Source organism: Lepidochelys olivacea (genome assembly GCF_965140295.1).
Source record: "Lepidochelys olivacea isolate rLepOli2 genome assembly, chromosome: 11".
Classification (NCBI taxonomy): domain Eukaryota; kingdom Metazoa; phylum Chordata; order Testudines; family Cheloniidae; genus Lepidochelys; species Lepidochelys olivacea.
The window spans coordinates 39,388,348-39,411,396 of NC_140421.1; the positions used below are offsets into that span (position 1 = coordinate 39,388,348).

The following is a 23,049-nucleotide window of genomic DNA, read 5'->3' on the forward strand; positions in this document are numbered from 1 at the left end:
GTTAGGCTCTGGAGATAAAGCTCTAACAGACCCATGTAGCCCATGTTGATCAGGCACAGAAGGGGTGAATAAAATGCATTGGGTTACACACTGCCAAAGTTCTCATGAAATTGTTGTATTAACAGTAAAAAGAAAAGGAGTACTTGTGGCACCTTAGAGTCTAACCAATTTATTTGAGCATGAGCTTTCGTGAGCTACAGCTCACTTCATCGGATGCATACCGTGGAAACTGCAGAAGACATTATATACCATTATATACCATGGTCTCAGAAGACATTATATACCATGTCTTCTGCAGTTTCCACGGTATGCATCCGATGAAGTGAGCTGTAGCTCACGAAAGCTCATGCTCAAATAAATTGGTTAGTCTCTAAGGTGCCACAAGTACTCTTTTTCTTTTTGCGAATACAGACTAACACGGCTGTTACTCTGAAACCTGTATTAACAGTGTAAGCTATGACTTTGATAGAAATATGTTTTAATGTCAAAGTTGTAAACTCAATACTAGGGAAAATGAACTTGACGTATTTAGGTATTCTTTGTATAAACGTGGAAATGTGAGAGATTTTTTTATTGATTTGTTTTTCTCTGAATGTTTGCATAGTGGAAAGCATGCTTCCTCTATGGAGAGATCCAAGATTTTGTAGTCAATTTAAAAATTCTCATTGATTTGATTTGGAGTTGGGACTAAAAGGGGCCCAATTCAGATCACGTGCCTGTTCAGCATGGGTGCTTGAGTTGCTAGCCTAACATGGCCAGACTTTCTCTACTCAACTAATCTCTTTCTAGTCAACTTTCAAGGTCTCTGTTCAGTTCAAATCCTTAATCTTGTGGATGCTTAGGTAAAATTGATCACACCCTCTGAATCTTATTGCAAGGATGTCATCTCCCTGTATAGGTATGCATATATGTAAGTGTGTGTATAATTAAAAAAAATACTAAGATCCACTTAATGGTAGAGAAAGATACTGTTGTATAACACTGCTTACGTCTTTTAAGGTATGAATTTAAATAAGCGAGAATTAAATGAGCATGTGGAGTTTGAATCACAGACCTACTATGCTGCATTTGCTGCTGAACTGGAAGCCTGTGCCCAACCAATGTGGGGACTGCTATCACATTGTAAAGTTAGGGTAAGGCAAACATTTTTTTCATTTTTGCTTCGTCTTTTAAAAAACAACAACTCCTTTTAACTTCCTTTTTGTAGTCTCAGCAAATATTACAAATAGTTGGATTTTAGGGTCATGTATCAGTTCTCCATCAAGTGTTACTTTCTGGATGGTGTATGAAATTGAAGTTGATTAAAATACATCCGGCAGTATTTTGTAGTTTATTTGAACAGAACTCACAAATCCTTTAAAAGATGTTTATACTCAAGTTCTCTGCATAAGATTTGGCCAGACATTTGACTGGAGAAAAGAGTGATGACTTCAGATGTTCACTTGGAAGATCTTTGAAACAAACGAGATACGCGTTTTTGAATAAAAGCATTCTTGGCTGAAGGGTTCTCTTCCTCCAAATTGCTCAGCTGGAGCACCAAAGATTTTTTTCATACACTAAATCATGACTTTCATCAATACCTGCAGGCTGAAATGTTCCCATGGGTTTGTCTTGATGATTCAGGACAAGCTTTTCCAGAATCTTCATTGTGTGAAGCCTCTGAGTGTGGTGAGATTTATTTTTCTATTTAGGTGAATTAAGGCTTTTCATTTGTATGTCAAATAAGGGGGCTTAAAAAAAGCAAACTAGTCCCCTTTGTTGGCTTATCAAGATGTTAGATTAGGGCAGTAATGGCTGGAGCTCTGTAATATGTGCACCAACTGCTGCTTTCTTCTAGTAGGTGATACAACTACCAGCAAGTAGGCCACATGAGACTTGGCACTAACATCTGTCCTCGTGGTGTTGGTGTCCATGTTACATGTAGGGTTGTACCCAAGCCTGGGAACTGTCTTTGCCAGCCAACTGAATGATACTGTAAATAGCTTCTGACCTGCATAGTGCAATGTATAGGAGTTTGAGAGAGTAATCTCTTTAAACTAAGGAAATGTATATGAGAGTATCAACCCCCCAGTTTGATTTTAGTGCCTTCACAGGAGCTTTGATAAGGATGATGATATTGGAGACTTGTTTCTATGGAAGAGGAGAAAAGCCACTGTTCGTTTCTCTGAAAGAAGCATTATTTTAGTGAAAACAAAGATAGAGTGGGCAAGCAACAGACATCTCAGGCTGTACCTATTAGAGCTGAGGATATAACTCTGTAACAGCAATCTCGTAAATCCTTTGAAGTGCCTATTTAAATATGATTGATGTTACTTAGTTATAGTCTCCAGAACTGGGACTAGAGGTCTTGGGTGAACACTGACTGTAATAGGAATGAGGTTAAAATGTAATGGGATATAGGTTGATACTTGTGTCCGAACAACTCTGGTGATTATTCTGTAATATTGGGAAAAGAGAAAATTAAGTCTGCTGTGATGTGATTATAATATTGGTTGGTTGTTTGTGCCTGCAAATAGTCATTTTGGGACAGTAATAAAACTACGTATTTGTGCATAATTATCAAATCAAAGATCTGGAGTATTAACTATGTGAGATTAAATCTCTTGCATAATGATGATTTTTCTCACAATTACACCACACAATTGTTAATTTGTGTGTCAAACAATGATAGACTAGCAGAAAATGGAATCCTTCTATTGAGAGGAATACTTGAAACATGAAAACTTTTACATTTCTACCTCATCATCATTTATTATGAATAATAAATATCAATCTTCTAATTTTAACTAGTTTCCAAAATAAGTAGGAGGAGTTATGTTGGTGTTCATAGGACAGTGAAGTCTGGATTGAAATGTGCACTGAAAAGACTTCTTTGTGTAAACTAAATATTCCAAAAGTTTAAATTAGCAATTGCAAAGGCATTTTCATATTGTAAATCATATTAAGATATTCTTATTAAATCTCACTTCTGAGGCTAAATTGCCCTTAGAATACTGTACTACAATTTACTAGTTTTTGAAGTGCCAACTAGTTGTCTTCCCTTCCCCCCCACCACATGCTTTTGGCCCCACTGCTTGAGGTTTATAGCCTATCTTGCCTTAACTTTGAGAGATGCAATTAAATTGCATTTCAATGTGAGAATATATATAAATATATATATAAATAAAGTTTATGGTTAACCTGAAACAAAATTACTCCTATACGTTCACTATAATTACACTCACATTTGTTAATCTAGTGGTGAGCACTGAATTTTACTACACTGAGTTTGCTAAACTCTAAAGACATTGCAGTAGAAATGTTTGAATAGGATATTGGATGCTTAGTAATTCCTTTTAAGATCTGTGCATGAAAGGTCCCTTTGTATGCACAGGTTCCTGTTTCTGTGCTAAAACAAATAGATTAAATTAAACAACATTAAGCCACCAAGACCAAATAGTGTTGTTTGTAAGAATTTCAAAGGAACTCAATCAAGTGGCTGAACAAACATTTAAATCCACTGTTATTACATCCAAGGACTGGAGGGTAGCAAATGTTTACTAGTCTCTTAAAATATGGTGTTGGGGTTGGTCCTAGGAATTATAGACCCGGAAAACTTAATTCAGTACCAAGTAAATTGGTTGACACAATAAAATGAAAGTTTGTTTTTTTTTTTAAAATAAAACTTGGTTGAATGTGATAGAGGGCGACACCTGCATCGCAGCTCAGAACAGGTCTGGATAACACAATAACAAAAATATTCTAGGCTCTGGTATGCTGGCACTCCTGCCATTGATGAATTTGGGAAAAACCTCAGTGTAGAGAAAGACAGTGTCAACCACCGGTAAATCGTTAAACCATGTTAATTTTCAGTGGTGGAAAAGAAAACTTTTTTTAAATAAAAAGAGAACCACTGTGCAAATTCCGTATTTGTGCCCTGTTTTAAAACTGAACAGAAAGAACTGAAAAAATCCTTAAACCATCATACTAGTTAACAAACTATTTTCCCCATTGTATTAATGAAACTGTAAACGCAAAACTGTTTTTGAATAGCGTGGTACAATGTACGATGATGCAATGTCAAATAATTTTTCTTATTGTAGGAGACACAAGAGTACACACGAAATGTTGTTAGGTACTGCCTTGAAGCACTTCAGGACTGGTTTGATGCAATCAACTTTGTAGATGAGGTTTGCATCCTTTATATGATTAAACAAAGTGTTGTCAGAAATGTCTTGTTAAACTTGTTAAAATATTAACTTTTAAAGTATTTTTTATTATTTAAAGGAGAAAGAAAATTATCCTTTTAAATACCGTAACAGATGGATTACCATGTTAAAAACAATGCTACTCTTGTTAAAACCTTTGTAATTCATGGGTATGATGTGATACATCTGTGAATTAAGAACACTGGAGTCCCCAATTTAATTAATGTGAACTTGTATTCAGACTGAGGTTCTACCAACTGATGCCATAGGAGCACTCCAAGGCAGTAGAGTGGAGAGCTTTAGCAACGATAAAGACTCTCTGCACTCCATTTCGTATGAAGTATTAGGGTGTGGGCAGCTCTGGTGTTTTGGGAGACATTTCTCTGATTCCAGGTGGGGTGAGACTAATATCCTAGCGGCTAGGCAGGAGAGATCAACCTGAACTGTTTGGGAAAAGGGAGATGAAGCATTGGCAGGGGGAGAGATATGGTAACGTTAGCAATATCTAGCGGAAAGAGCCATCAGCAGTGGATGTGCCAGGTGAAATGATAGTCTGTATGATTCGTATACTTTTTTGTATTTGATGGTAAAATGCATTGTATTTTCATTGCAGCCAGCGCCTAACCAGGTTACTTTTCATTTGCCACTACATCGTTACTATGCTATGTTTTTGAGTAAGGTAAGCATGGATTTGTTACCATATTCTATAAGAAAATAAGGTGGTGTCGGTTTATAGTATGAAAAAATCATTTCCTTATATTCTCAGTAAAATTTATACTCCATTTTGTATGTAGGCTGTCAAATGCCAAGAGCTAGATCTGGATTCTATTTTACCAGATCAGGAGATGTTGATGAAACTAATGATTCACCCGCTTCAGATTCAGGTATGGTGCCAGGCTGCTTCTTTGGTTTGAATGTACAGAATATGAAAGAGGACACTATCTCTTTTCCCCTCTTCCAGTCCAAATAGTTTAAGTATATTAAAAAATGTGTAAACAGCTGTGGAAAAACACATTAATTGTGGAATACAAAAATTAACATAGTTGACAACTCCTTGCAATATATGAAATGTTTATCACTTGTAAGCAGTTTTACAGTGATTTGTCAGAATAAACTTAGAAAAGTATTCTTAGAATCAGATAACTACTTTTTCAAATACTGTTAACATCATATAATGACCCTAGGTGAGAACTATGCTTAATGTTTAGGATCACATTTTCAAAAAGCTACTGCTAAATTTGAGTACATACTTGTGCTTGGAACAATTTGTGCATTCAATTAATATTAATATGTACAAATTGAGGATGCAGAATATGCAGGAGTGAATGTAGAGGTTGGGTTGTGAAGACCCTTTATTCCTCGATGGGCAGGATTCTTGCCTGTGGCTTTACACTTAACATTCTGTTTATATCCAAGTTAGGAGATGAAGAGAAATAGTTGTAATAATTGATAATCTGTTATAAGACACACACTTCATTTTTCGGGTACTTTTTCAGGATAAAGAATCACGAACCATGGATCTTTTCACATGCCTACCCCTCCATTTCCTGAAATGCCCTTCCTTTTAGAGTGGACCATATTCTACATATTACAGATCTGTGGTGGAATATAAATACCTTACTTTGAATTTGGGCAGGACACCTGGTTAACAAACTTGCAAAAAATAGTACAGTATCTTTTTAGTGATCAAAGCCTTCGTTTTAAGTCTTATTCACCACTGTAATTTAATATCATGCCTCATGCATGGATTCAGTACTGTCTCAGCAAGAAGAGAACCACATACATACTGGTACCAACTGAATTTTTTGCAGCATCAGGGGTATTTTCTGGGGTGTCTCTCATCCAACTTTTGAGATAGTCCAGCTCTGCTGATTTTGAGATCTGAGGGGATTGCAGCTGATGGTGTGACTACAGACAACTGAATAGCTGATTTTCCTTGAACGTTTGCAAAATATTTATTTCAGCTAATTCTTTTTCTTTAAAAAATAGGCAAGCCTTTCTGAAATCCATAGTAACATGTGGGTAAGAAATGGTCTACAAATTAAAGGACAAGCAATGACTTATGTGCAGTCTCATTTTTGTAACTCCATGATTGATCCTGACATTTACCTGTTACAGGTAAGGTATAGTTTCTGTGAACCCACGTACTGTGTTTATAAGAACACTAATGATTGATGAGTAAAGTGAATGTACCATGTTTGTTTTTACAGGTCTGTGCTTCTAGACTTGACCCAGATTATTTTATTTCATCAGTTTTTGAAAGGTAAGATCAAAGCATAAGGATAGAATGAATACCACTATATAGCATTCTGCCACTTACTGACTATTTAAAATATACCATGGGGAAAAGGTGTATGACCTGCTGAATCCCTCTTGCACCACAGCACTGATGGGTTCCACTGTGGCAGTTTCATTCATCCTCCCTTTCACTCAGGGCTGGTTTTGGATTTATACGCCAGTGTGTGCAATATGTTTATGAAACTCCAGAGTTGAATCTCCTGAGCTTTCCAATTTTAGAAGTGTTGCACACTCTGGTGTGTAAGTATTTGGAACTCCCACACTGAAGGGGAGAATGAATAGCAGTGAGGATCACAAGAAGTCTGCTTGCATCTCCATCTACACCTAAAACTTAGATCAACTTAGCCTTGTCGCTCAGGGCTGTGAAAGATGTCACACCCTGTGCAAAGTAGTTAGGTCAGCCTAACCCCTCTGTAGACGCAGCTAGGTTGATGGAAGAATTATTTTGTCAACCTGGCTACCGTCTCTCAGAGAGGTGGATTTCCTATGTTGACGGAAAAACTCCGTCTGCTGACATAGGCAGTGTCTATGCTACAGGATCACAGCTGCAGCATGGTAACTGTGCTGCTGTAGCATAGACATGGCTGAAGAAAAGCAGGACATAAATGTGAATACCAACTAACCTACTTTCAAGTATTCAATTGATATAAATGTGATGTATTTGAATGTGAAGTATGAATAGGATCAGAATGGTACAATGAAGGTAAGGATACACCTTGTGAAAATAAAAAGCCTTTCACTTCAAGGATTGCTTCTAATTAGATTATGTACATCTTATTTTATACTCCTTTTGGGCCTGGGCCTGAATGGTGCTTCAGTTGGAATCCCAGATACTTCGTACCTCTCGGCATCAGGCTCTTAATACGGAAGAATGAGGTCGCTAACTTTGCTCTGTGTCCTGTAGATTCAAGGTGGTAGATCTGTTAACAATGGCATCGCAGCATCAGAATACAGTTCTTGATTCAGAACATGAGAGATCTATGTTGGAAGGAGCCTTAACATTTCTCGTCATTCTGTTAAGTCTTCGCTTACATTTAGGTAAGAATCACAACTGTCTAGCCACAAATATTACTGTAACATGGAATTTTATGTGTATTTGGTTTTAAATCTTTTGGCATTTAATAGCTATCCTGTAGCAGAATAAGTAAAATTATTAAATAAAATTGAGTGATCATTCTTTATGTTTGTAATTTGGTTTCAGTTTCATCAGTTGCTTCATTTTAACCATCCTAAAAACTAGAAACAGCCAAAATACAGGGTTAGGGTGTCCATTCCTCTTCTTGAGAGAAATAAATGGCTGAATTTTTTTATACATATGATCACGAGATGTATATTGAAGCTTAAATGTCAATACTAGTGTTTGAATCAGCAAATCCTAAAGCTCCTACTTGTAATAATCTCTTATGATTGAGCTTCTTATTCCCCTGTTGAAACTTTGACTTTCCTTATTAACTGAAATTTTATTGTATTATATTATTTTTATATACATGACTTGGTTTCTGCTGTTTGTATCAAGTAAACTGAATAGGACATTATCAAGTCAGTTGAACTAAAGGAGAGACTCATTTCCCACTTGGGCACCTAAAAAATTATGTGCGAAGAAGCAAATGTGCAATATTTTCAGCTTTGTGAATATTCCTTTTCTGTTAATTTGTAATAGAAATGATGTAGAAAGTATCTTTGCCAGTAACCTGGGGCAAAATCCTGGTCTTGTACCAAACCTTCTCCCCGGCCACGCAAAACTTGGCAGCTGGTAAAACTTTAGCGTTACTGTTGCCACAGTGGCTGCTGCTCTTCTTGCTTTGGATCCACTAGCATTACCCCATTCCATAAATTACTTCTGCAGCTTTGCACAAATTACCCTTTCAGAGCACTTGCTGTGGCATTCAGTCTCTCTGCATGCGCTTCCTACATCTTGGCCCAAACGTGAGCCATGCAACTACCGCAGTTATCCTGTCTGTTGGGCCTTCCATACCTGCAGAGTGAGGGAGGGGATTTACCCCCGATAAAGTCCTGTAGATATAGCTTGGTGTTATGACACTGATCTTTATTCAGAATTATGCTGAACTGAGAGCTAGCTGAACTGAGCTTTGTAATCACCCTTTTCAGCATTTCTAATGTTACTGATGTAGAAACATGTGCTAGTTGGTACAATAAGTGTGAAGTATGCTAATTTGATAGTGCTTCAGTGGCATAAATTCCAAACATTCAGCTAGGGACACAGGATCTGTGAAACCTTTCCTGTGATTTTTTTGTTGGTATATTCTCCTCTCCCCCCAAAATATACAGTATTTAACACAGAATAAAATTATTTTGATATTGCCATAGAAAAATGAATTAAACTCCAGTACTGCAAATACTTATGCATATGATTATTACTCATGTGTATGAAGTTAAGAGTGTGCATAAATGTTTGCAGTATTGGGCCTAAGTGACTACTTAAAATCTTGGCTAAAACTTGCATTCTGTTGTGTTTTATTAAGCTTCATTTATTACCGTGCTTTACAATGCAGTCTTTAGAAAACATGTTTTAGTGTTGTCTACTGTGCAATGGTCTGTTTTCAAAATAGCATATGTATTGAGAAATATCAGTGAGCTGTTACTTTACACAACTTCCAAATACACAGAGAACTCTTTATAAGAAAATAGGAATAGTTTAGTAAATTCTTGTGGACATCTTTGGGAATCGACCAGAAATCTTTGAATTGAATTGTAACAATGTAACTGTGTTAACTTGGATATCAAACTGTTGAGTCTCACATTTGTAATTAGTGTTTAACTTACTGAGATTTGACTGCATGTGTGTGCCTGTGTATCCCCTTTTTCTTTCCCATACAACTTGTACAGGGTATTTAATTTTATTTTTATTGTCCTAGGAATGACAGATGACGAGATCCTCAGAGCAGAGATGGTAGCCCAGCTCTGTATGAACGACAGGACTCATAGCTCACTACTGGATCTCATATCCTTGGAATCTGTTAACTTATTTATTTTGATTTCTGTGTGTAAATAGTACTATAAAAGAAATCTGTGTTTTGCAGAATTTTAAAGCTTGTGCACGATGCCATCAATATTGCTCGCTCGTAACAACCTCAAGCTTTAGGAGTTGTGGGCAGATGTTATAGGATTATGATGCTGTTGATCACAATGAAATTTTCTTCAGTACTTTAGTCTTCTTTAATTGTTCATATGAAAATGATACATGTGAGGATTTGCAATATATTTTAGCTGTCTTCACAGTGTACTAGGTTCTTTGCAGCCAAGTAAAATAGACATGATCTTTTCCTTAAAGAACTTGCAGTCCAATTGTAAACATAGTGCAGTAAGTGACAGCAATAATTTAAAGGCAGAAATGGTGAAAAGTAGCTTGAGGTTTACAATAATAAGGTAATAATATGAGTGCTTAGGAATGATATGTGCACATGCTAGTTTCACAAGCTATTTTTTCCATTTTATTTTGTTTTTTCTTTCCCTAGTGTGTTTCCACCTATATCTTCCCATCCATCCCCCACTGCTGTACACACAATATTACTTTTAATATTTTTAGTTAAATCCACTCGTTTTCCCCCTTCCTAAATTTTCCTTCTACCATCAAGCACTCCACCGCTCATCTTTCCCTGCACATAAATCATATAGCCTCCTTTTCAGCAACTTTTATGTCACCCTTTCATGCTGAGGAGGATTTCTATTAATACTTAAAACCAGACTAATTAATGAATATACTTGTCTCTGTATTTGCAGTTCACCAACTTTTCTTCTTCTTCGAGAGAGTCAATGCCAAGTTTCTCTTACCCACCCCCTTTTTCCTCCATTTCTGCAAGAGCCTCTTGGTTTGTGGGTCAGCCTAGCTGCCTATTTACTCGACGCTAGTGGCTTACTTAAATTTTTATAAATCCTATTGCTTGCCAAAAGTTAAAATAGCTAAAGCAGGGCTGACCTTCTGATTTTGGGGACTGCCAGAACAGGAGATCAGGAAATGAGTTGTTCCCTTGCAGGTTACCACTTCCATAAAATCAGATCTGGTCAACCCAGTTTACAGAGCTTTCAGGTCTGTGGGTCCCAGTCATCTGCTTACTTTGTGCTTAACTCTAACTCAAAATAATATATGTTACTAATAGTACTAGGGATAAAATGATCGTTATTTATCACATGGATACAAGCATGTACTTTTTTTAATAACAAAAAGTGTGCATGTGAGTGCGTATGTATGTGTAATCGCCAATCAGTGAGCTTGCTTGACATTTTCACTTTCAAGACTTACTTTCTGCGGATGAGAGTGTTTCTATACAGAAAGATTGCTAATTGAGAGAAGAGATTTTTGGAAAGTTTAAACAATCCTCCCCAGCACACCTTATTGGTAGCTGCACAAGTTTAACAGCATGTTCAAGAACGTGTGCATTTAGTATATAATCCCTGAATAAGACCATAGCAGCTTGAGCAATAATGCAAGTAGTGTACAGAATTAAAATTTATACGCCAAAAGTGTTGATATGGTACAATACAAATTTGATTACACTGGAACTGCTGTCGTACATGGACCTCTTGTGGTGAAATTAAAACATTGCAAAAGTTTAGCATCTTAAATGAAGCTCTTAAAATATAAGACAAAAGAAAATAGTGATGTGCTATATTTCTGCTGTTAAATAGTCCTTGATAACAATTGTTTTTCTTAACATAAAGATCACATTCCAGAAAACCCCAATCCCAAAAGTGGCATTGTTCCAGGAAGTTTAAGCTTTGAATCAATGTTGTCAGCAGTTGCTGATTTTAAAGCTCCCGTTTTTGAACCTGGAGGTTCTATGCAACAAGGAATGTATACACCCAAAGGTATAATAATTCACATTTTTTTTATAAGCAAGTTACATAGATGGAAGATGCTTTTCATGGTAAAAATAAATTATTTATCCCTTCTGTTTGTTTTGACTTTTTAATCATTTTCTTGCATAGTAAGTACTGATGGACATAGAATGAGTTTGGATGTAAAATGAGTTTTTACCTGTTGTCCAAACATAAGCCCCAATGAGGCAAGCATTAACCATGTATAAGGCTATGATTTTGTCATGGGTATTTTTATCAAAAGTCACGGACAGGACGTGAGCAATAAACAATAAAGCATGGATTGATTGAGGAGACTGAGCCCCGCTGGCCGGGGTGAAGCTGGAACCTGAGCCCCACCGGCCAGGGCTGAATTATTGAAATTTTCAAGAAGTCACAAGGGGCTCGTAAAATCACAGAATCAGTTACCTCAGTGACAGATTCGTGGTCTTAGTTTTGTGTCATCACAAGCCAATGCTAAAATCAAAACCAGAAGAATCTTGCTAAATTGCAGTTAGTGATTAGCATACTTCGAGTCAGACACCAAAAAATGTTGGTGTCTCTTCAGAGAAGATTTAATAGCCACATATCCTAGGTAGATTTTCTTACTTTGACAAATTATTATATGGTATATTGGCTGCAGTACTGTAAAGTATATTATAAGATTGATCATTTATTTTTACAACTGTAATGTACATGATATATTATCCTTCCATATTTGTTTATTGGAATTTCCAAGTTTGCATGTAAACAATCTGCAGTGACTAAAGTAGTGACTAGGATAACGTACAGAGGTTCTACTGTAATGCTAACTGAAAATGACTAACAGATGCAAGTGAGATCTGCAACTCTGGACTCAGACTTAGGAGACTTGGGTTCTATTCCCAGTTCTGCCACAGGCCTGCTGGGTGGACCTTGGGGAAATCTTCCAATTTCTATGCCTCAGTTTCCCTATCTGTAAAATGGAGACATGACAGACACATCCTTTGTAAAGTGCTTTGAGGGCTACTGATAAACGAGCTATGTAAGAGCACTCTCTTCATTTGAAAATTAAGTAGAACAGCAAATGAAGACTTCAGAGAAGCAAACTGAGTTCTCACCTGTTTGTTGTGGTCTGTATTGATGCACTGATAGCACTGTTCTCAGTGATGTATTCATATTTAAAGCTAGAATAAAAGCTACAGTATTTTTCTATGTTCATAAATAACTAAACTTGTGTCCAAAAACAGAAATATATTTTTGAAGACAGGACTTATTAATGATCAAGGGAATTTGGAACAGGTAGAAGTTTATTCTGCACATCTAAATAGACAAAGCACTGGATTTTGAACACTAATTTTAGGAATTTTCAAAATATATATATTTTTTAAAAAAAACGAATGAATGTAGTTTTGTTTGTAACTTAGCTTAATTTTATTGCCAGATTGTCTAAGAATTTCTCTTCCTTGGAAATGGTGTGCCTTAGATCTGTCCACCTTTCCTGATTTGCTTTGTTCGAGAACACCCATTGAAGATTCCTTATATAGCCTGTTCTGCACACTGTAACCTACCTGCCCTCTGACACAGTGGTCTGGTCTGAGAATACCAGACTGAGAAGGGGGACATTTCTCAGGGTGTTAGTGCAGCCTGTGTGTGATTTGAAATCTCTGCAAAAAGAAAAGGAGTACTTATGGCACTTTAGAGACTAACACATTTATTTGAGCATGAGCTTTCGTGAGCTATAGCTCGCTTCATCGGAATCCAGTGAAGTGAACTGTAGCTCACAAAAGCTTATGCTCAAATGAATGTGTTAGTCTCTAAGGTGAAACAAGTACTCCTTTTCTTTGTGTGGATACAGACTATCACGGCTGCTACTCTGAAACTTGAAATCTCTGGACTCCGTTTGGGAAGAGAGTTTATTTTAAAACAAAACGTGTGTATAGAAACTTATGTAAAGTTGATGTTCAAAATACTGTGCTTTCTACTCTGATTCCATGGCAAAATGAGTTTTTGTTTTCAATTATCTTTCTTCCTGCCTGCTAGCATGTAAATGACTAGTCTGTAAAATAAGCTCAGGCATATCCACAGCCATTGAAAATCTGAAATCTCTTTAATATGACTTAAATACCTAAAGCATCTATTTTTCATCTACCAAATGTTGAATAGGAAATCTGTAATTTTTTGTAGGAAAACACTGGAGAATTAATACCTGGAGGTATCCTTTTAAAAAATATTTTTCATAATAACCGAGACTTTTCTGGGTCAGCCTCTTTGTTCTGGTCTTCTGAGAGTTTAGGCTTATTGGAATCTGTAGGTTAATTATGGTGTCTTTCTACATTGTACCATCACAAAAGAGGTCCTATTAGGAACATAAACTGATGCCCCCAGATCCCTCCAGAGAGGGCACTAGTGGAAGAGGAAGAAACACCACCTTCCCACAAATCCTCCTCATCTCTAGATGAGGCTATCATGCCTCCCCCACCATCTTACCCCAGTGACTTCAAGGCCTTTCAAGAACTCCTAGAAAAGGTGGCAGACAACTTAAAAGTCCCATTAGATGAGATTCAGGAATCCCAACATTTCATGTTGGATATCCTTCCTTCATCTCCTCAGGGCAAGTTTGCCTTGCCCATCAGTGAAGCTTTGCTTACTGCAACACACAGTGTGGCCAACTCCAACCACCAACATGTAAACAAGCCAACAAAAAGTAGTACATCCCTCCCAGAGACTTAGGGTACCTCCTGTCTGATTCCCAACTCGCAGGTGGCGCCAGTGAACAGAATTGGCAACATTGGTTCTGTTCAACACCCTCTGGTATGGACCTAAAACAATTGGACTTTTTGGGCTGTACAACCTACTTCTTGGCCTCCTTACAGCATAGACTAGCCAAAGTATGACTTCACAGTCTATTCAAAATTTTCTTCTCTATTGAACACCTTTCTCAGGAGCAGAGACAACAATTTCAGGCCCTCATGATAGAGGATCAGACAGTTTCCAAGGCATCTGTCTGGGCCTCACTCAATACCATTGACACAGCTGCGTGTTCCATGGCTACGGCAGTAATCATGCTCTGAGCTTCCTGGCTGTAGTCTTTTGGCCTCCCACACGAGGTACAAAATATGGTTGAAGACCTTCCTTTTGAAGGCGCAAAGTTGTTTAGTGATGCCTTCGAGAGGTCTCTGCATTCTCTCAAAGACCATCAGGTGATGCTACAAGCTCAGGGCATCTATACACCTGCAAAAAAAAAAAAAAAAAAAAAATACAGCAGGTTGCAGACAGCTCAACAATCTCTCCCAGTCAACTGTTAGCCCATGAAACTGGCTGAAGCTCCCCACATAGAAGACCAGATTCCCTAAGAAAGGGCCTTCCTCTTCAGCGACTGTTCAACCAGGGACATCTTCAAAACATCCATTTGACCCATTAGTTGAGGGTCACAAACTAACTCCCACTCTAGATCCTGCATTGCACGTATTCCCCTTCCACTCTTATGGAGAGCATCTCTTTCATTTCTTACCTTATTGGGAGCTCATCACATCAGACAGCTGGATGCTGGAGGAAATTTCTACAAGCTATTCCGTCCATCCTTTTGTTGTAAGTCTGTCTTCGGGAACCCCTCTCAAAAAGACCTTTTAAAGCAGGAGATACGATCCTGCCAAGATCTGGGGGCAATCAAACCTGTCCCACCAGACTTTCTCAGGAAGGGTTCTGTTCTTGGTACTTCCTCGTCTTAAAGAAAAATGGGGGGTGGAGACCAATGCTCAATGTCAGGAGTTTAAACACCTTCATCTGCTCCCAGCGATTCAAAATGGTGACCCTAGCAACAATAATTCCCTCACTAGATCTGGGAGATTCATTCATTTCCCTCGACCTTAAGGATGCTTATTTTCATGTTGCTATTCTTACTGTGCAGAAATTATTTCTGTGTTTTGTGGTAGACAGAGATCACTCCCAGTATTGTGTCCTACCCTTGGTCTCTCCACTGCCCCATGGATGTTTATCAAAGTTCTGTCAGCCCCAGCAGCTTATCTTTACTAGATGGGCATATCATCTTTCCTTACCTGGATGATTGGCTCCTGAAGGGCTGCTCACTTCTCAAAGTACAGACAGCAACCAGCAAGGCCCTGTCTCTGTTTCATTCTCTATATTTCTACTTCAGAATGGAGAAGTCTACCCTAACACCCACACAACATATAGATTTAATTGGGGCCTGTCATAAATATAAAGGGAAGGGTAAACCCCTTTGAAATCCCTCCTGGCCAGGGGAAAGCTCCTCTCACCTGTAAAGGGTTAAGAAGCTAAAGGTAACCTCGCTGGCACCTGACCAAAATGACCAATGAGGAGACAAGATACTTTCAAAAGCTGGGAGGAGGGAGAGAAACAAAGGGTTTGTGTGTCTGTCTGTAGTCGTCTTGGCCGGGGACAGAACAGGAATGGAGTCTTAGAACTTTTAGTAAGTAATCTAGCTAGGTATGTGTTAGATTATGATTTCTTTAAATGGCTGAGAAAAGAATTGTGCTGAATAGAATAACTATTTCTGTCTGTGTATCTTTTTTGTAACTTAAGGTTTTGCCTAGAGGGGTTCTCTATGTTTTTGAATCTAATTACCCTGTAAGATATATACCATCCTGATTTTACAGGGGGGATTTCTTTAGTTCTATTTACTTCTATTTTTTATTAAAAGTCTTCTTGTAAAACACTGAATGCTTTTTCATTGTTCTCAGATCCAAGGGTTTGGGTCTGTGGTCACCTATGCAAATTGGTGAGGCTTTTTATCCAACATTTCCCAGGAAAGGGGGAGTGCAAGTGTTGGGAGGATTGTTCATTGTTCTTAAGATCCAAGGGTCTGGGTCTGTAGTCACCTAGGCAAATTGGTGAGGCTTTTTACCAAACCTTGTCCAGGAAGTGGGGTGCAAGGTTTTGGGAAGTATTTTGGGGGGAAGGACGCGTCCAAACAGCTCTTCCCCAGTAACCAGTATTAGTTTGGTGGTGGTAGCGGCCATTCCAAGGATAACGGGGGTAATATTTTGTACCTTGGGGAAGTTTTGACCTAAGCTGGTAAAGATAAGCTTAGGAGGTTTTTCATGCAGGTCCCCACATCTGTACCCTAGAGTTCAGAGTGGGGGAGGAACCTTGACAGGGTGGCACAGTGGTGGGATTAACCTGAAATCATTTTGAGATCCAGTTGAGATTTTTTTGAACTAGAAATACAGATTTTAAAAAGGAATTTTTAGGAAGTCCAGAAGGCAGCTTTGAAACTGAAAGCAGCTTGGTTTCTCTCTGCTTTGTGGCCAAGCAGAGACAAAAGGGGATTATCTTGTGAATTGCAGGTTTTCTTGCCTGGAGGCAGGGTACTTAACTCCTGCAGGGAAATTCACAGTCTTCCAACCCAGAGGTTTTTTTTTTTCTTTTCTTCCTAAAAGTAAATAGGGGGTGTGTGCTCTACCCATTTGCCTGGAGACAAAAGTGGCAGGGTTTTTTTTTAGGATTTTGATTTTTTTTTTTGTTTTACAAGGAGCACAGGTTTGAAAAGAAATTTTTTTTTTCTTTGGGCTGGGTAAGCAGTTTTCCAAGTAGTTGGAGGTTTTTTGCTTTAATTTGGGCCCAGAGCAGAGACAAGGGAATTGTCTTTTTCTGTAGGCTGACAATCACTATCAGAGAATAGGTACTCTATTCCAGCACAGCAAAAGTTTACAGCCAAGTTTTGTTTGTTTATTTCTAAACCTCGGGTGTAAAGTTAGTTAAAAACAGAGAGGTTAGAATGGCCAAATCCTCAGCTCGACTACAGCTGGAATTAGCCAAATTGCAGGCTGAGGAAAAACAAAGGGAACATGAAAGACAGATAGAACTCATGCGGCTGAAGGAGGAGGAGAAGGAAAAAGAGAGGAAGCATGTGGAGGAGATGGAGAGGATAAAGGCCCAGCAGAATATACCAACAAACCCTAGCAATCCTTCTCCAGGTACCACTTCCCATCCCAGAAAGTTCCCCACCTACAAGGCAGGTGATGATACTGAGGCCTTCTTAGAAAACTTCGAAAGGGCCTGCCTTGGGTACAACATCTCTACTGACCAATACATGGTAGAGCTGAGGCCGCAGCTCAGTGGACCCTTAGCTGAGGTGGCAGCTGAAATGCCTAAAGAACACATGAACAAGTATGAACTGTTTAAATCCAAGGCGAGAGTCAGAATGGGGATAACACCCGAGCAGTCTCGTCGGAGGTTCAGAGCCCTAAGGTGGAAACCAGACATGTCATTTACCCGACATGCCTACCACATTGTAAAACATTGGGATGCCTGGATATCAGGAGCAAGTGTTGAATCTCCAGTAAATTTGCCCTTCTTAATGCAAATGGAACAATTCTTAGAGGGTGTTCCTGAGGAAATAGAAAGATACATCCTAGATGGGAAACCCAAAACTGTAATTGAGGCAGGAGAGATTGGAGCCAGATGGGTGGAGGTGGCAGAGAAGAAGAAAACTGGTCGCAGTTGGAGCGGAGACCAGAAGGGACCACCCCAGACCACACCCTATTCCCGGGGGCCGCCCAAAGCCCCACCTACCTCCCAAAGAACCCTCCAGACCCCTTATCGTCCCACCACCCCGTTCTCCAGCAAGCCTCCTCGCCCCAGTGACCCGTCAGCTGGACGATGTTTTAAGTGTAACGAGCTGGGGCATGTAAAGGCCAACTGCCCCAAGAACCCCAACAGATTACAGTTCATTGCACCGGAATCACACCAGAGGTCCACAGGCCCAGATACCTCCCAGATACCCTTGGAGCGGAGGGAAACTGTGAGTGTGGGTGGGAAGAAGGTCACCGCGTGGAGGGACACCGGAGCTCAAGTGTCAGCTATCCATGCTTCCTTAGTGGACCCCAATTTAATCAACCCAGAGATCCAAGTGACGATTCAACCCTTCAAGTCCAACTCTTTCAATTTGCCTACAGCCAAGTTGCCTGTCCAGTACAAGGGCTGGTCAGGAATGTGGACTTTTGCAGTCTATGATGATTATCCCATCCCCATGCTGTTGGGGGAAGACTTGGCCAATCATGTGAAGCAGGCCAAGAGGGTGGGAATGGTCACCCGCAACCAGGCTAAACAAGCCGTGAGGCCTAGCTCTGTTCCGGAAACTTCTATCAGGACCCAGTCAGAGGTGATGGACCTGGACCCCAGGCCAATGTCTGCAACAGCAGTAGTGGATCCAGTCCCAGAGACCCAGACGGAACCAGTCCCAGAACCGGAACCAGCCAAACAACCAACACCAGACCCCGTGTCAGCACTGAATCCAGTACTTGCAACCTCAACACCAGAGGGCCCCACCGAACCTGAACTGGCAGCAGCCGATAACCCTACACAAGAGGCTCAGCCGGAGCCTGAATCCCAACATAGTGCACCAGCGGAGAGCGGTTCACAGTCAACAGAAACAGCTCCATCCCCTATATCGCTTCCAGAGGGACCAAGCCTAGGTCCACAATCCCATGAGGAACTGATGTCTCCAGCATCAAGGGAACAGTTCCAGACCAAACAGGAAGCAGATGAAAGCCTCCAGAGAGCTTGGACGGCGGCACGGAGCAACCCACCGCCTCTCAGCTCTTCTAATCGATCCAGGTTTGTTGTAGAAAGAGGACTTTTATACAAGGAAACTCTTTCTGGGGGACACCAGGAAGACTGGCATCCTCAGAGACAGTTGGTAGTTCCAACTAAATACCGGGCCAAGCTCTTGAGCTTAGCCCATGATCACCCTAGTGGCCATGCTGGGGTGAACAGGACCAAAGACCGTTTGGGGGGGTCATTCCACTGGGAGGGAATGGGCAAGGATGTTTCTACCTATGTCCAGTCTTGTGAGGTGTGCCAAAGAGTGGGAAAACCCCAAGACCAGGTCAAAGCTCCTCTCCAGCCACTCCCCATCATTAAAGTTCCATTTCAGCGAGTAGCTGTGGATATTCTGGGTCCTTTTCCGAAAAAGACACCCAGAGGAAAGCAGTACATACTGACTTTCATGGATTTTGCCACCCGATGGCCGGAAGCAGTAGCTCTAAGCAACACCAGGGCTAAAAGTGTGTGCCAGGCACTAGCAGACATTTTTGCCAGGGTAGGTTGGCCCTCCGACATCCTCACAGATGCAGGGACTAATTTCCTGGCAGGAACTATGAAAAACCTTTGGGAAGCTCATGGGGTAAATCACTTGGTTGCCACTCCTTACCATCATCAAACAAATGGCATGGTGGAGAAGTTTAATGGAACTTTGGGGGCCATGATACGTAAATTCGTAAATGAGCACTCCAATGATTGGGACCTAGTATTGCAGCAGTTGCTCTTTGCCTACAGAGCTGTACCACATCCCAGTTTAGGGTTTTCCCCATTTGAACTTGTATATGGCCGTGAGGTTAAGGGGCCATTGCAGTTGGTGAAGCAGCAATGGGAGGGATTTACACCTTCTCCAGGAACTAACATTCTGGACTTTGTAACCAACCTACAAAACACCCTCCGAACCTCTTTAGCCCTTGCTAGAGAAAACTTACAGGATGCTCAAAAAGAGCAAAAAGCCTGGTATGATAAACATGCCAGAGAGCGTTCCTTCGAAGTAGGAGACCAGGTCATGGTCTTAAAGGCGCTCCAGGCCCATAAAATGGAAGCATCGTGGGAAGGGCCATTCGTGGTCCAGGAGCGCCTGGGAGCTGTTAATTATCTCATAGCATTCCCCACCTCCAACCGAAAGCCTAAGGTGTATCATATTAATTCTCTAAAGCCCTTTTATTCCAGAGAATTAAAGGTTTGTCAGTTTACAGCCCAGGGAGGAGACGACGCTGAGTGGCCTGAAGGTGTCTACTACGAAGGGAAATGTGCTGGTGGTGTGGAAGAGGTGAACCTCTCCATGACCCTTGGGCGTATGCAGCGACAGCAGATCCAGGAGCTGTGCACTAGCTACGCGCCAACGTTCTCAGCCACCCCAGGACTGACTGAACGGGCATACCACTCCATTGACACAGGTAATGCTCACCCAATTAGGGTCCAACCTTACCGGGTGTCTCCTCAAGCTAAAAGTGCTATAGAACGGGAGATCCAGGATATGCTACAGATGGGTGTAATCCGCCCCTCTGAAAGTGCATGGGCATCTCCAGTGGTTCTAGTTCCCAAACCAGATGGGGAAATACGTTTTTGCGTGGACTACCGTAAGCTAAATGCTGTAACTCGCCCAGACAACTATCCCATGCCACGCACAGATGAACTATTAGAGAAACTGGGAAGGGCCCAGTTCATCTCTACCTTGGACTTAACCAAGGGGTACTGGCAGGTACCGCTAGATGAATCTGCCAAGGAAAGGTCAGCCTTCATCACACATCTCGGGCTGTATGAATTTAATGTACTCCCTTTCGGGCTGCGAAATGCACCCGCCACTTTCCAAAGACTTGTAGATGGTCTCCTAGCGGGATTAGGAGAATATGCAGTCGCCTACCTTGACGATGTGGCCATATTTTCGGATTCCTGGGCAGACCACCTGGAACATCTACAAAAAGTCCTTGAGCGCATAAGGGAGGCAGGACTAACTGTTAAGGCTAAGAAGTGTCAAATAGGCCTAAACAGAGTGACTTACCTTGGACACCAGGTGGGTCAAGGAACTATCAGCCCCCTACAGGCCAAAGTGGATGCTATCCAAAAGTGGCCTGTCCCAAAGTCAAAGAAACAGGTTCAATCCTTCTTAGGCTTGGCCGGTTATTACAGACGATTTGTACCGCACTACAGCCAAATCGCTGCCCCACTGACAGACCTAACGAAAAAGAAACAGCCAAATGCTGTTCAGTGGACCGGAAAGTGTCAGAAGGCCTTTAACAAGCTTAAAGCGACACTCATGTCTGACCCTGTACTAAGGGCCCCAGACTTTGACAAACCGTTCCTAGTAACCACAGATGCATCCGAGCGTGGTGTGGGAGCAGTTTTAATGCAGAAAGGACCTGATCAAGAATTCCACCCTGTAGTGTTTCTCAGCAAAAAACTGTCTGAGAGGGAAAGCAACTGGTCAGTCACTGAAAAAGAATGTTATGCCATTGTCTACGCTCTGGAAAAGCTACGCCCATATGTTTGGGGACGGCGTTTCCACCTGCAAACCGACCATGCTGCACTAAAGTGGCTTCACACCGTCAAAGAAACTAACAAAAAACTTCTTCGGTGGAGTTTAGCTCTCCAAGATTTTGATTTCGACATCCAACACATCTCAGGAGCTTCTAACAAAGTGGCTGATGCACTCTCCCGTGAAAGTTTCCCAGAATCAACTGGTTAAAATCGTCCTTGAGATGTGGAAAATATTGTTAGTCTTTATGTACTTGGTAGTATATTTAGAGATGCATGTGTCTTATTAACTCTGTTTTCCTAGAGCTCCAGGAAGAAATCCCAGCCAGTGTTTCACCCTAGCTGAGATTTGGGGGGCGTGTCATAAATATAAAGGGAAGGGTAAACCCCTTTGAAATCCCTCCTGGCCAGGGGAAAGCTCCTCTCACCTGTAAAGGGTTAAGAAGCTAAAGGTAACCTCGCTGGCACCTGACCAAAATGACCAATGAGGAGACAAGATACTTTCAAAAGCTGGGAGGAGGGAGAGAAACAAAGGGTTTGTGTGTCTGTCTGTAGTCGTCTTGGCCGGGGACAGAACAGGAATGGAGTCTTAGAACTTTTAGTAAGTAATCTAGCTAGGTATGTGTTAGATTATGATTTCTTTAAATGGCTGAGAAAAGAATTGTGCTGAATAGAATAACTATTTCTGTCTGTGTATCTTTTTTGTAACTTAAGGTTTTGCCTAGAGGGGTTCTCTATGTTTTTGAATCTAATTACCCTGTAAGATATATACCATCCTGATTTTACAGGGGGGATTTCTTTAGTTCTATTTACTTCTATTTTTTATTAAAAGTCTTCTTGTAAAACACTGAATGCTTTTTCATTGTTCTCAGATCCAAGGGTTTGGGTCTGTGGTCACCTATGCAAATTGGTGAGGCTTTTTATCCAACATTTCCCAGGAAAGGGGGAGTGCAAGTGTTGGGAGGATTGTTCATTGTTCTTAAGATCCAAGGGTCTGGGTCTGTAGTCACCTAGGCAAATTGGTGAGGCTTTTTACCAAACCTTGTCCAGGAAGTGGGGTGCAAGGTTTTGGGAAGTATTTTGGGGGGAAGGACGCGTCCAAACAGCTCTTCCCCAGTAACCAGTATTAGTTTGGTGGTGGTAGCGGCCATTCCAAGGATAACGGGGGTAATATTTTGTACCTTGGGGAAGTTTTGACCTAAGCTGGTAAAGATAAGCTTAGGAGGTTTTTCATGCAGGTCCCCACATCTGTACCCTAGAGTTCAGAGTGGGGGAGGAACCTTGACAGGGCCACTCTGGACTCCTCTTCCACCAGAGTGTACTTACCCAGGGACCGATTCACCACAATGTCCAGCCTTGTTTCAGCAATCCAACAGAGTCCACAAATCACTGCAAGGGCTTGCCTGCAACTTCTGGGCCACATGACAGCCGTATATTCGTGACTCCCTTAGCACTTTTGGAGTCTTCAAGCATGATTGAGAACTGTGTGCACCCCCAACAGACAGTCTCTACAAGCTGCTGTCTGTACCTCGGAAGGTCCTTGATTGTCTGAACTGGCGGAAGGACCCACAAAAGGTGTGCCTCAGAGTTCCATGTGTACAGCCTCCTCTCATGAGGATTATCACCACAGATGGTTCCCTCATAGGTTGGGGTGTCCACTTCCAAAGCTTCACAGCTCAGGGCAAATGGACCCCTTAGGAGGTGATCCTCC

At 40.8% G+C, this 23,049-nt stretch overlaps 1 protein-coding gene across 3 annotated transcripts in view; it reads left to right on the top strand.

Moving 5' to 3' along the window:
• UBR3 (ubiquitin protein ligase E3 component n-recognin 3) overlaps positions 1-23,049 on the top strand; it is a 215,164-nt gene that overhangs the window by 58,010 nt on the left and 134,105 nt on the right. For all 3 annotated transcript variants that reach the window (XM_084642586.1, XM_084642587.1, XM_084642588.1), the window contains 9 exons: positions 1,000-1,133; positions 4,083-4,169; positions 4,801-4,866; positions 4,982-5,071; positions 6,177-6,305; positions 6,398-6,450; positions 7,390-7,523; positions 9,362-9,446; positions 11,170-11,312. In XM_084642586.1, the coding sequence (XP_084498712.1) occupies positions 1,000-1,133; positions 4,083-4,169; positions 4,801-4,866; positions 4,982-5,071; positions 6,177-6,305; positions 6,398-6,450; positions 7,390-7,523; positions 9,362-9,446; positions 11,170-11,312 (921 nt within the window). The remainder of the gene's footprint in view (positions 1-999; positions 1,134-4,082; positions 4,170-4,800; positions 4,867-4,981; positions 5,072-6,176; positions 6,306-6,397; positions 6,451-7,389; positions 7,524-9,361; positions 9,447-11,169; positions 11,313-23,049) is intronic.